The 14,797-nt window shown below is 46.6% G+C and overlaps 1 protein-coding gene across 1 annotated transcript in view; it reads right to left on the bottom strand.

Moving 5' to 3' along the window:
• The window catches only part of Cfap58 (cilia and flagella associated protein 58), a 103,565-nt gene that overhangs the window by 47,950 nt on the left and 40,818 nt on the right, over positions 1–14,797 (bottom strand). The window contains exons 12-15 of the mRNA XM_032895532.1: positions 11,168–11,308; positions 9,958–10,181; positions 7,140–7,251; positions 5,148–5,252 (exon numbers count right to left, since the gene is read on the bottom strand). Coding sequence (XP_032751423.1) covers positions 5,148–5,252; positions 7,140–7,251; positions 9,958–10,181; positions 11,168–11,308 — 582 coding nt within the window. The remainder of the gene's footprint in view (positions 1–5,147; positions 5,253–7,139; positions 7,252–9,957; positions 10,182–11,167; positions 11,309–14,797) is intronic.

Genomic DNA, 14,797 nt, shown 5'->3' with positions numbered 1-14,797 from the left:
TGTTTGGGAAGGCTGTGGCACTTTTAGGAGGTGGAACCTTGCTAGAGAAAGTGGGTTACTGGAACAACCCTTGAGAAGGCTTTATAGTCTGACGCCACCTCCCTTTCACTCTCAGCCACTTCTTGCTCCTGCTACTATACTTTCCCTACTGGCTACTATGTCCCAGTTCCCAGTTCCCTCTACCCCCCCACCTCATCCTCCCACCAAGGTGGGCTGGGTCCTTCTGAACTGTGAGTCAGAGAAAGAAAACAATAACAAAAGAAACCCTTTCTCCCTTAAGTTGCTTTTGTTGTCCCTTATTATAAGAGCAACATTGTTGTATTTTATAAGGGCAACATTATGGCATTTTATAAGAGCAACAAACAAATGACTAAAACTGTCTAGTGTGTACAGAGTCCTTAGCAGAAAGAGAAGGCAGGGAGATAAATAGGAAGTGCCTTTCTTAATTCTAGCTTGGGTGGGGGGGGGTGTCTTCCATTTTATCTGCTGCTTAAAAGTTGTAGAGCCTCTCTATACCATGACACAGAAAAAACATCACCCAAAAGTTATTCTAGGACTCAAAAAAGCACAAGCACAAACCTTCAAAATTGTGAAGAATTGTTCCTGTAAGTGCTGAGAACTTTTCTAATAGGCTAATAAAACACATAAAGCTAAGAGAATGACCAATCCTTGGAGCAGTTCCGGCTTGGCCAGCATGTCAAGGCTTGATGTCTGGAAATACATGACTGCTAAGGGACTTTGTAACAGCCAATCATAAAAGACTAAACGGGATTGATCCAAAAAAAAGGAGTGAGATTTTGGAGATCTATAAAAACTGCTTGCTGACAGACATCAGTATTATTAATAAAATTATCAATGTTAACGATGTCATTGTTAATGATAATTGAACACTCTTCTCAACTCGGATGTGAGAAATTATTATTATTGCCTCAGATTTACAGATGGGGAGGAAAAGAATTGAGACTTCTATATTACTTACTTTTCTGTTGGCTGTGACTATGATGAAATCAACTTACAGAAGGAAGAGTTTACTTGGGCTTATAGCTCCGGAAGGACAGGAGTCTATCATGGCTGGCAGGCCTGGCAGCAAGCAACAGGCTTGGAGGCAGGCTCAGGGAACTGGAGGATTGCGTCTTCATCTGCAAGAACGCGGCCAAGAAAGAAAACCGGAAGTGGGATACAGGATCTCAAAGCCCGCCTCCAGTGACACACTTCCTCCGGCAAGGCTGTACCTCTTAAACCTCTCACTCCAAGCAGTGCCGCCAACTGGGAGCCAAGCGTTCACACGCCTGAGCCTGTGTGGGAACATTCCTCACTCAGACCAACACAGCTCCTACTGATGACCACATATCAAACTATATGCCATAAACAGTCTGAAATCTTGAACTCTGGTGTTCATAAAACGTTAGATACTCTAAACAGAGCAGCTCATGCTTTTACCACAAAGCAGACTGTCTGTGGTTTGCTCAAATGTCAAAATCCAAAGGTGTGACTGAGAGCCCTTCATTTAAGAGCCCCAGCGAAAGCAAAGGGATAGAAATGATGCCCCACCTTTGCCAGGACAACCACAAGGAAATCCGTTTATCTCCTGGGCTCTCCTTAGAAAAGATGCGGTTCCTCCCGGAATGGAAATCGACCAACCTCCTGTCAAGTCTAGGATCCCAACGCATGTTAAATGGTCCAAAGAGCCCCAAGTTAGGAGCATAACATAAAGTTATTTCTCTGAACATGTGACATTGCCTAGGGAACCTGACAGAAACAAATTTAGGCACATAGGTCCCCAAACAGATGACCTAAGTTCCATCTGTGGATCCCACAATGAAAGGGGAGAACCAGCTCCCTGCTGTCCCGACTGTCATACAATGCTATGGCACGTATGCCTACACTCACACATACATGAGACACACACACACGTACACGCACACACGCACACACACGTACATATACACACACATATGCACACACACACATACACACACACTCACACACACTTACACACGCACACGCACATACACACATACACACACTCACACACACGCACACGCGCACACACACATACACACACATACACACACACTCACACACACGTGTACACACATGCACTAAATATAAATAAGGAATAAATACTGCAAAATAAGAAGATAGAAAGGAACCATGGTAAACATAAATGAACTAAGAACATCAGCCAAAAACATACACAGAGCCAGATATTTTTTTGCCAATATTTTAACAAAGGATTTTCCTAAACTATAAAGAACCCCCCAAAATTCAAAACTATAAAAATATCATTTTAAAGAACCCTGCTGGTAGGTCTATATTAATATTAGATGAATTTTAGCATTCTTGTGAGAGTTTCCATACAATATTGAAGAAATAATTCCCCCAGAGGAGAATAAAAATTATACCCTTTTGCTCACCTTATGCTCATAGCAAAAATGTATTTGAAGTTAAAAATAGCGCGGTAGTAAGAAGTCAAGCTGGGCATGATGCATCTTTAATCCCAGCACTGGAGAGGCAGAGGCAGAGGCAGGTGGTAGGGGCAGGTGGCAGAGACAGGTGCCAGAGGCAGGTAGCAGTGGCAGGTGCAGAGGCAGGTAGCAGTGGCAGGTGCAGAGGCAGGTGGCAGTGGCAGGTGGCAGAGACAGGTGCCAGAGGCAGGTGGAGAGGCAGGTGGCAGAGGCAGGTGGCAGAGGCAGGTGGATCTCTGAGTTCAGAACATGTAAAACACTCATATCTTTTTCTAACCCCAGGGATCAGTTACTTCTAAAATATCGTTTACGCTCAAAGTCAGTGCTGGATTCTAAAGAGCACATTTACTGCAGTCCTCGGTGAAAAGGAAAAGATCATAAGGAAAGTTTAACCCAGATATGCACGGATCTGAAGACCTTAGAGTACACTTTTCATTCTCGTGAGAGAACCGGGGATCCTTCAGACTTCTTCTCAATGGAGGAATAATTCTTAAAAGAGAAAAACTTTACAACTAAATAAAAACACCGTATATGTCCAAGACCTGTGGGGAGGAACCTGGGTGTTGCTTAAAACACACTTTATGGTTTCAAATGCTTGTATTAGAAAATGAAAGGGCTGTGGGTATAGTTCAGTGACAGAATTCTTGTCTCAAATACGCATGGTTCTGTCAACACCAAGAAAAGAAAGAGATGAAATGAGAAAAGAGGAGAGATGAGAAGGGAGTGGGGAGGAGAGGAGAGATCCACAACTGTGCATCTACTTGAATACAGTAGAACAACAGATAAAACCCAAAGTATGTAGAAAGAAGAAAATGACAAAGTTAAGTGTCAGGGGCTGGAGAGATGGTTCAGTGGTTAGGAACACCTCCTGCTCTTACAGAAGACAAGGTTTGGTTCCCAGCTGCCAAGTCAGGTGGCTTAGAAGTGCCTGTACCTTCAGTGCAGGGGGATTAGGGCCTTCTGGTCCCCACAGGTATCTGAACTCATGTGGTGCACATAAATTCACACAGGTACACGCATATGCACATTTTCTTAGTTATGACACCAAATGTAGTATAGAACAAACTCTATAGAAATACAAAACAGTTTATTTTAAAAACTGAGTCTTGATATGACATAAAATTTGATTCTCTTTATATTTTACAAAGTGGCGCTGGTAACAGAACGGCGCCAGTAACAAGAGAGTGAGGCCAAGATACTTGTGGGTTCTGGTAGCTTGAGTCTCAGGCATTCGCTCCTAGCTGCCTGGCTTTGGGACGGTGGCCCTATAGTGACATTTTAGAATCACAGTTCACACTGGGGAGTCCCCAGTGCCTGTGCTCTAACTAGCTACCTTTGCGAGACCTGCCAAGTGAGGTATGTTCCCTTAATGAGAACTGTCACTGTTGTCAACTCATTGAACTATTGATGGCAAGCGCTACCTCACTCCAAAGCCTGCCTTCTCCACACCCTGCACATCTCCTAGAGAGGAGGGAAATACAGTGCCCACTCCAGGCGGGGACATCTGCATTGCTGTGGGCGCGCTGTCCAGCCAACTTTAGAGGAAACACGTCTAAGGTCAAATTCAGAGTAGAAGAGGGACACAAGGCTCCTGTGTGGAAGTTCCTACCCCTACTAATGGTCACCCCCATAGTTAAAGTCACGGGCTTTGGAATTGATATTTCCTGTGGACCGAGTAGGAAGCCGAGGCTTTTCAATGCCTCCAAGAGCGCATTATCATGGGTTCTATTGTTGTCTTTAACAGAGACTGAGAACCTCAGGTGCAGAGAAATCGAAATCAAATAGCTGCAAGCCAGCAGGAGGAGAGAGCAGATTCGGGCCACCTGATACCAGCCTTGCTTTTCCTTCCTCCTCCTTAAATTCCCAGATCCCAGCTACAGCAATGGCTGATTCAATGCCAGAATTTACTTCCCAAAGTTCTCAAAGCCAGCATGGGGAGAGGATGGCTCAGTGGATATGATCCCTGGCCATCCAAGGGTGAGGACCTAGGTTTGAACCCTCAGCCCCCATGTAAAAGCCCAGGCAAGGCTACATATGCCTGCAACCGAGCACTGGGAGGGGTAAAGTGAGCAGATACTGGGAGCTTGTTGGCCAGCGGGTCTGGTCAGAAAGGCACAATTAATATTTACTGAGGAAACTAGAGGCTATGGTGAATGGCTATGAGATGCCCAGCATCCCCCTCTAGCCTTTGCACGATAGTGCACTAGTGTGCCCACACCTCATCTCTGTGCATACCCAACCCCCACACGCTCATCACATCCTCAAAGGCGTCTTTCCATTCCGCTCACTCGGATCCTCCCGTGGACAGATCCTGAGTGCACGTATGTACGGGAACTGTTTTCCGAGATGGAAATTGCAGCGCTTCACAGCGCATGAAGATAGGGAGGGAAGCAGGTAAGATAATTTGACAAATACAACCGTAGGAAAAGTGAGGGGTGGGGGAAGCGTTCACTTGAACCGGCTGCGGTAAGTCTAGCCTTGAACTTAATTTCCCAGGATTCTTGAAACCTAGGCGATCCGCAGAGTAAAAGAACAATTAATCTGGCTGTTTGTTCTTGTGTGAGTCACTGTTGCCATCTACAGTTTAAAGACGAGGCTTACAGCACTACAAACCACTAATTCCAAGGATCCTGGAGCCTACCTTGCTTGCCTGGGAGGCCCCGGCCGGGAAAACATTACCTGAAGAAGAAGTTCTTTCTCTACCACCTCTTCTGTCTTGCTGATGAGCCGTTTCTGCAGGGTGTGGATTTTCTGGATCAGCTCGAAGGTACTGGGGTCGCTAGCCTGTCCCAGGAGAGCAGCGGGAGACAGCATCAGTTCCGAGGCACCATGGTCCGTGTGCGATAATTACTCTTTTATTAAAATGCCTTTCCCGCTAGTGCATAAAGAATTAAATCCAAAGAGAAAAGCATAGCAAATGACCCAGCCTTAAAGCTCCCCAAAGCAGACCACAGTCTTCACTACGGCTCTGTTTAACCCACAGGTGGGAAGTGAGTGTGTTTGTCCCATCAGAAAGAGCGGTCCTGATCATCATGCGACCGCACGTGATGCTTGGTGCTTTCCGTATAACATCACGCTTTATATCATGGGACAGCTGCGAGACCATATCGACCCTCCCCTTCTACAGACAGGAGAACCTGGCAGCAGAGAAGCCATTTGCAAAGGCTGGGAAGGGTCTAAGCTGTGCCCTGCTACAAAGGCTGTGGCTTTCCCTCCCATCTCCTGTTTCCATAGGAATAACTTCCCGGATTCTCTCAGCCTTGGGACTCCCCTCTGGCCATTGTCAACCGGAAGATTCAATACAGCACACCATGGGGAAGGGTTCCAGGATGGGACATCTGCGAACGGGAGGTAGCAGAACGCAGCTGTGGCCTTTAGCATTCAAACGCAACTGTCAACCTGGACAGCTTTGATGCTCCCTCAGTAGCTATGTATATTCTACTCAGACAGTGCTACAGGTGTGAGCTGACCATTTGTCCCCTGGACTTGGAGCCAAACTTTGCTTTTGGTCACACTGACACTTTGAATTAATCTAGCAGCTGGCTTTCGACAACCTCCCAGAGTCCTTCATCGTTTTTTTGTTTTTTTTTTTAAAACAGAGAAATTGGCATGGAGTTGGAAATTTCCAAGATCTATGTGCGAACACGTGGACTAAAGTGACATGAGGTGAAGCAGGTGGGAGACTTTAACTCCACCTCCCAGGCAGATCCGTGCCATCACCAGGTTAGTAAGCTTGCACCGCCTTGGGCACTGACGAGGAATGAAGAGGCTATTCCAGTGGCTCCAATTCTACTCACACAGCACCAGCTGATGCCCGTAGAGCGGGACAGGATTTGGCACCCACTAACTTGGCAGCCCTGGATGATGTTAAAATTCAGGCCTGTGTTTACACAATTTTAAATGCATTATCTCTAATACTTTCTTCATTAAATGTAAATAAAAATAAAATCCTATTCGGGCGAATTTCCATTTTACCCTGAACTTTTTTGTGCTGTAGACTTCTGTATCTCAACATTGTAATTGGCCAGTTTCTCAAAGTCCCTTTTGCTACCCACATTGCTATGCACAACTCAGGGAGCGGGCCATCCCTGTCTTGACTGAGCAGAGTTTGTCCATCACTGTTCTCTGCAGAGCTGGTTAGTGATGACTGGCAGGAAGCCACAGAATAAAACCGGAAGCTGATTAACCTATCCTTTCCTATGGGACTCTCACTGTGTCCCCAGATCCTAAGAGAAAGGCTTTGGCTAACACAATCTAAGCCTTTAAAAAAGATTGGGTCCCCATACCGTATTTCCTGTAGGAAATGGAAGAATGGAGAACCAGTTGAAAGATGGCTAAGATGTTGGTGGCAGACATTGCTAAAGGCAGTTAATTAGTCAATGCAACCCCAAAACTACCTGGAGAGCAAAATGCGCATCCATTAACAAAAGCAATGTATAGCTTCAACGGGGTCTTTTGAGTGGCAGGTAGGATTTCGACTAAGACTTTAAAAACCGAACTCAAATTAACCAGCTGGTTCTGAAACAGCCATTTGATCCCGTCTTAGCCTTGTCGGTGACAATTCTCCTATCATTAAATTAAAGGGACTTCTCAACGTGCTTCGGGTTAGACACCTTGGGCGGGTGGAGAGGAGAGCTGGGGACAGGAAGCACGCACGCTAGCAGGTGTTACCTCGAGCTTTCTCCATCTGTGTACATTCATGGGGTTCTCCAGCTCCTCCTCCAGGGCGCGGCACCTCGTCCTTTCCTTCAGGAATTCCCTTTGCATGTGGTAAAGCTCCTGCCTGGGTAAGACAAGCTTGGTTTTGCAAAGGACTTCTCTGGAATGCGCCGTCTTGGCTACAGAGGGCTGGGGACACGGCTCCGTGCATAGGGCACTTGCCCTGAAACCGTGAAGGCCACAGTTCAAATTCCCAGAGCCTGTGTAAAAGCCAACCAGGTATGGTGAGCCACCTGGAATCCCACCCATGGGAAGACTGAGGCAGGAGATTCTCCCCAGATCAGCTGGCTAGCCAGTCAAGCTGGGGCTCTAGGTCCGAGCAAGAGATTGATCTCCATAAAGTGAAAACCCACAGAGAGAAAAAAACACTGGATACCAACCCGTGATGCCTACAAGCCCATGCGCACATTCACATGTGTTCCCTGCACATGCGTGCATGTGACATACACATCCATGCAAAGGTTAGTGACTTGATTACTGTAGACACACTGCATTTGGCATCAACAGCTAGAACTAGGAAACTCATTAGCACACAGAGAGGCCAGCTTCGAACCTAGGCAGGTCACAAAGGGTGCTAATTCACTTGGTGTTCAAGAGCAGCCTTATCTCCGAACAGCAGCCGCCTTTAGACTCTTGATTCTGACCGTTCAGGGGATTTAGGGGCATTGTGGAAGGAACCGTGTCGGGAAGTGAATCACAAGAGTGTCAAACACATCTCGGTGTTTCAGTGAAACTGTCTCCAGGTACCATCAGTGAACGCTCTGCATTTCAAGTGCCACACCTAACAGTAAGTCATGGCACAGGAACAGGCACTAAGCCAGCACCACCTGTGGCCTCCATCCTCCATCTTCACTGCACAGCATCCCTCTGCCTGGACCCCATTCCCCAGGACTTCCACTCTATGAGATCTGGTGTAGGGCTTATAATCTATAGGTTTAAAAGGCCCTGCAGGCAACTCTAATGTGCAAAAGGATTTAAAGATGCTGAGTTTGGAGCTTTGAAGAAAGGAAACACCTTATGTCCCATAGCTACCAGTCACTGAAAAAGTCCTGAAACTCCAGCTTTGTTTCAAATGGGTCCTTAAGATCCTCAGGCACCTCCAGTTAATAGGTAGATTGTCACGGCCAGGCTCAGCACCCTGAGTCACCCCATTCACCAGAACCTTTGGTGGGAGGAGAAGAGGCAAATCTTTGCTTTGACTCACGTAATGAAGGCAGTACTATCTGTCCTCATCTGCTGTGGGTGTGCAGATTACTAACGCGAAGCCATCTCTTTTACTTAATTGCTTCATTTAAACCAATAATACAACTTCCCCTCATTAACAAGACAAACCATTAGAATTAACTGCATGATGTTCGCTCAACGGGGAGCACAGAACAAGCTGCTTAGAATTAAAGGCATATTTTTAACACTTTGTTTTTCTAGCGCATCACTGGGAGGGAGAGGCAGAAGTACAAGCTACCGTGTCTGAGCGCTGACTGTTCAGGACACTCTGTGAGTCACGTCACCTTTGTTTCTACCTTTCACGGTAATTACCAGTCCGGACCTCAGAGACATTTAGCTATCTGCCCAAGGTTGCACAGCTGGTAGGCAGCAAGGCTGCTTGCCTGAATCCTTTCTGAGACTTCCCTCTCCTTGGAAAGGGAAATAAAATCCATTACTAACAAACTAGTAATATTGACTAGGAATGGATCGAATTCAGTCCTCTATGTGAGCCATAAAAATAGCTCAGGACTGACAAAGACTATGGTCCTTAAGTTTATTCAGTGGCCACTTAAAATGAGCCCATTTTTCTCTGAAGCATCAATGGTGGTCTCTCTGAGTAATAAAGTCGTGGGTGGTGTCCCTAATCCCTTCTTTGTGTTTTTTTCTGCATTTCCTGCATTTTCTACACTGAAGATGTCCTTCATTCATTATGTGAAAGACAAGTCCAAAGCCAAAGGGCTGATGGATCCTTGATAGTGGCGGACTCACACCTCCAGTGTCTGACCATCAGAAGTGTCTTTTCTACTAATTAGTACGAGAGGCAGATCCAAACTGCATCCTTCTCCCTAGGAGGCCAAGGAGAAGCTGCACCCCTACAAGTCAGTGGGGAATATAGAGAGTCACCACGGAACTGCCCGCTCTCTCCTTCAGTTCCCTTTGGTGGCCCATATGAAGCACGATGTTTTCCCAAAGAGAAAACAGATCCCGTGTGGTGCAAGGTTTAAAACAAGGAGTTCAGTGAGCCCAATGGAAGCTGCGAAAGATTTGTCAGGAGTCAGATAGGAAGTTGGCCGCCTCGTAAGGAAACAGCTTTTCAGAGAGCAATAGAATTAAGCTTCCCACCTCTTCCCAGTCTATATGCTGTTCCAAGAAAAACCTGTGCTCACATTAGCAAGATGGCTGTTGAATGCTGATGTTCCTACTGCCTGACTAAAGGAATTCCAGAGAACTCGTTGAAGGGAAAAAAAAAATTTCTGGATTGTCGATGGTTTGTTTGTGTTTATGTTTTGATTTGAAGCTTCCTTTTGAAAGAGCCAAAAGGGGGTTTTAATTACATTTATTGCTCTCCCCCACACCCTCTGGCCCGTTTTTTGTGACCCGTCATGAGCACAGGGGAAACTTTATGGAAAGGTTGTTCTTATTCGATGACCGTTTCATCCTAAGAAGTCTATATTTTTTGTACAATTTACCAAGGGAAAAAAAAAACAAAAAACAAAAAAACTCAAAGATTCGTACAAGGTCATTTTGGGGCGGCTCCCCACAGACCCCCATGACCTCCTTTTACCTGAGTTCCTCTATGTTAGCCACACTCCTGGCCAGGATCCCCTTCTCCCTGCGAAGCTTCTTGATCTCCAGCTTGAGGATGCGCATGTCCTCGACCCTCTGGTTGTACTGGGTCTCGCCTTTGTTCAGCACCGACTGTTGGATCTTAATCTTCTCGTAGAGCAAGGCCAGCTCGTCGTTGCGCCGAACGAGTTGAGACCCCAGGATGTCTCTCTCACTGATGACCTGGAAAGACATGGCCACTTGGAAGGGAGGAAGGTCTCTCCCCTCACCATGACAACAGCATCCGCTTCACCCACAAACATCTACTGAGTGTTCTGGCAAGCATCCATGAGATACTCAACATGGCACCCCTCCAATTGCACAGCCACGGTCTGATAACCCAGGGACGTTTGGCCTGGAGCTGTGTCCTTCTGCTTGTTTTCCCTGCCCTATTTATTTTTTACTTTTTTTTTTTTTTTTGGTTTTTTTTTTTGGAGCTGGGGACCGAACCCAGGGCCTTTCGCTTCCTAGGAAAGCGCTCTACCCCCGAGCTAAATCCCCAGCCCCTATTTTTTACTTTTTAAATTTTATTTACTTTTCTGTGCATAGGTGTTTTCCTGCAAGTATGCCTGTGTAGCAGGTATGTGCAGTGCCCACAGTGGCCAGAAGAGAAAAAGGTGTCAAATTCCCTGAGATTAGAGTTAGACACCTGGGTGCCAACATGTGGGTTCTGAGAGTTGAACCCTGGTCCTCTGGAAGGATAACCAGTTCTCCTAACTACTGAGCCGTTGCTCCAGCACCCACGACCCACTTTTATAAAAAGGTTTACATCTAAATGCTTTTCTGATAGGCCCTCCCTTGAAGCAGAGCAATAACCCATTAAAGACCATCGTGGGCTACATTGGAAGACCATTTCAAAAAAAAGAAATCTAACCCCCAAATTATACACTTGAGTTTCTATCATTTAATTATGAACAGCAATTATACATGAACAACTATATTCTACTAGAGCCAAAGTTCTCTGGAAACAAGGACCGTGGTTTGACTGGTCAATGAGTCCCCATTACTCAGAAGAATGAGCGATGCTAGGAAGTGCTTCCTGACTAAGTGGAATGGGTGGTTATTTTACCGCCAGCCCAAGACTCTGCCATTCATCTTCAAGCATGACTTGCAAAGGGCAAAGGAATCATGGTAGCTAGTGGCGAGTGAGGGAGACAAGGAGCGTCTACCTGGTCTAATTCCTTCTTCTGCCTCAGCCTCTCCCCGTCGGCCTCGGCAATGATGCGCAAGAGTTTCCTCTCTTCCACCTCCTGCTTCTCGATGAAGTGTTTGGTCTCCAGGGCTTGCTGTCTCAGCTTCTGCAGCTCAGCCTGACAGAGAACAGGTAACTTAGACATGATGCGTTCAGGAGTAGCCTAAGCCGGACCACTGGGCTGGATCTGGAGGCACGGCCATGTTTCTAATGCTTTCATCTCATGTCTCACTTAGCAGAATTCCAACCCTATCACAACCCATACAAGCATAGTGTGTGTGTACGTTTGTGTGTGTGTGTGTGTGTGTGTGTGTGTGCGTGCATGCGCATGCGTGTGCGTGTGCACTTGTGCACACCCATTTTAAGAACCATCAGATCAATAATACTGATAACAGTGTTCCAGTTCATTCTGGAAGCTGTGCCCTAAGGGCGTCCTACCATTCTTCTGTATAAGCATAGAAAGGGTCTGGCTGGGATCCCTCACCTCCATCCCCACCCCCCACCCCAGGCCACAGTTAACTAGGAACAGTTCAGAAAGAGGACAGGGGAGGTCTCTACACGTACCAGCTTCTCTAGTGGTCCTACCACAACCAGCACACTTACGGCTAGGAGAAGGCCCATTGCAAGGATGAACTGAATTAGTCACACACACACACACACACACACACACACACACACACACACACAAAAGCATAGAACATTTTGCTAGGACAAAAAGGAATGTTATGATGTAGAGAACACTCTAAGGCCTCTCCAATGCAGACACGAAGATATGATATACAAGTAGGGTGCAAATAATATTCACATTGTTGAGTCCGGGTGACAATTTTCAGTGTATCTTTTACTATCTTTGTGTCTGTGAAAGTTTAGGGGTGTTTGCGCGTGCATACTGTGTATGCAAGTGCACTTTTATGTAGAAGCCAGAGGTCAGTGTCATATGTTGGTCTCTCACTGGGTCCCAGGGCTCAGCAATTTGACTAGGCTGCCTGGCCAGCCTGCCCCATTCCTCAGTTCTCAGGCTGGGATTAAATGTGTGCACTACTATTTATGCCCAGTGCTATAAAAGAATGCTAGTGATCGAACTAGCATGCTTGCACAAGAAGCATGTCCCTATTTCCCAGCCTGCCCCTACACATATATGCATGCACACACATGCAGATGTGCACATACATACATACATACATACATACATATGCACATGCACACACGTACTTTTTCTATCATTCAGACAGTGAGTTGGCGTTCCAGGAAGCCAAAGAAAATGCCATCACTGAACGGAGACCTCAGGGATGCTTTCTCAGAGAGCTTACACCTGAGTCAAGGTTAACTGGAGACTAAAGTGAGGTTAACTAGAAATATAGGAAAATGGGGGGAGCAGCTGTTCAGTTAGAAAGGAAGTTTCCTCGCAGCAAAGCCATTTCTATCTACTGCACAGCATGCCAGTGATTTAACAATATCCTAGACGTGATTGTGTGTGTCCCACGCAGGGGCAAAGGGAAGCACGTCACTTAGCCAACCCCGCTGAGCTAGTAGGTAGCGATGTTTAGTTATCTAAGCGGGATGCTTCAGTGCAAAGGCCTGTGCTCTGTGTCCTGCCTGCACCCAGGACTTACAGATCAAATACGGAAGATGAGTCAGGCAGTATCCATCGCGCACGGAAGGTGGCTGACGTAGCCAAGAACAACGTGAGCTCGCCATCTGCTGCTGTAGACAAGGGCGTGAGCACGCACGGGAAGGAGTTTATGTGCCTGCTTGAGGTTGGCAGGGAAGAATGAGTCAAGTCCTTGGCAGGTGACAGATGATGCCCAGCTGGAGAGGTGTGTGTTGGAGGGAGGCATCCAACAGTCAGGGTATATGAACCAGCTCGGGCAAACCGAAACATCTGGTGCATTGAGTAGACATCACCGTGCCCCACATGGCTGGATTAAAGGGATAGATTGGGGGTGGGAAGAAGAGAGGCCGACAAACAGCTGGGCAGGCCTGGAAAGGGGTCCTCTGACTGAATACACTGTAGAGATTATGCATCGAGGAACCAGTGGCCCCACGTTAAAGAAAAGACAAATGTGTCTTAGGGAGGTCCCATGCCCGGCCACGGACGACAAGTAGAACCGCTGACCATTTAGCACAGAGGACAGGAATGAGGAGGGGTTTGCCCCCTATCCCATGACCACAATCCCTAGGACAGAGATGAGGTGATAATGTGTGTGTGTGTGTGTGTGTGTGTGTGTGTGTGTGTGTGTGTGTGTGTGAAACAAATGGTAGTGCAAAAGGTTTGTAAATTTTTCCCCTCAGGTAACTATTGGGACCCAAGCTTACCAAGGTAACAGGAAGCTTATGAAGCAACCAAACTGAGGTCGAGGCCTGATTCTAGCCTGTGAGGGCCAGAACTCCGTACTGCAGCTTACTCAAGCACTAAGAGATGCTGCACACCTACAACTGGATGTGAGGTGCATATGAAGGGCAACCAGCTCCTATAAAACCAGGGGTTTCTTCCATGACGGTTTGTGTGTTCATTCATGAAATATGTTTTGATTTGGGGATAAGCAAAAAGAAATACTGGTCTCGTATTTACCTCTCAGGAGGAGTGCCTGTGAGAAGAGAGTGAGGAACCAGGTTTTTGTTTTGTTTTTTGTTTTGTTTTGTTTTGTTTTTTTCTGGTTCTATAATCATTTCCGGTGGCAGCAGCAAAGACAGCGATGAATTACCTGTTTGGCTTGTGCCTCCCTTCATAAAACTTTTATTTTCCCATATCTGCACACTCACTTCTCTGTTCCTAAGTGCCAAGAGCGGATCAGAATCCATCAGCAGAACAAAATGAAACCCTTGTTATATTAAAATGCAATCAGCAGTGTGTAAAAGTATCTGTCTGAAATGTAAAACCGGCCGCGCGCCTGGCACTGCTGGGCGCCTTCTCCGTAATAGATCAAAATTCTGAGTGGTCTCCTTATGTCATAAATTTATGGGCTGTAAACAAGACGTGGCATTAGGCATTGGCAGCAAATGTTAACATCAACAAAATACCCAGGGCCTGATACATTTAGCCGTTATAAATCTGAACTACATCTCAGGAAGGGTGACAACTGCTTTGTACCCAACTGCTCTACACCCATCAGACAACCTCCTAAGTAGGATTAGAAGATTTTGCACCACCTGCCAAATGTGTTACTTGTGACAGGAGATTCTAATGAGATGACTGGACACACCCTTCAGTAGCTACCCTCAGGATTATACAATGTAGCAACCAGCGTCTGTGGGCTGCTTATCACCAAATATGGCTCTGGGCATAAACAGTATCTCAAGAGCCAGACTCAGGAGGGTCTCACTGGCTCATGCATGCCTCAGCTGAAGTCTTCAGCCACCCGTGTAATGAGGCTTCTTCCTGCCCCTGTGGATGACAGCTCCTCATTCATGTCCAGGGAAGGAATCAGTAAGTGGAAGGATGTGGTACCCTGAGGCCAGTCCCTAACGTGCCACTGAGCTCTGGAGGCAGAGAACTTGCTGCTGCATTATTCACGGAGAATCAAAGTGCTTGTCAAACAGATGGCGGATGATTGGGAAGAGGAGAGACAGCGTCTGAGCCTTGTTAGGCCAGGAAGGCAGACATTCC

The sequence above is a fragment of the Rattus rattus genome, chromosome 2 (genome assembly GCF_011064425.1).
Source record: "Rattus rattus isolate New Zealand chromosome 2, Rrattus_CSIRO_v1, whole genome shotgun sequence".
Lineage (NCBI taxonomy): Eukaryota > Metazoa > Chordata > Mammalia > Rodentia > Muridae > Rattus > Rattus rattus.
This window is presented reverse-complemented; position numbering and strand designations above follow the sequence as displayed.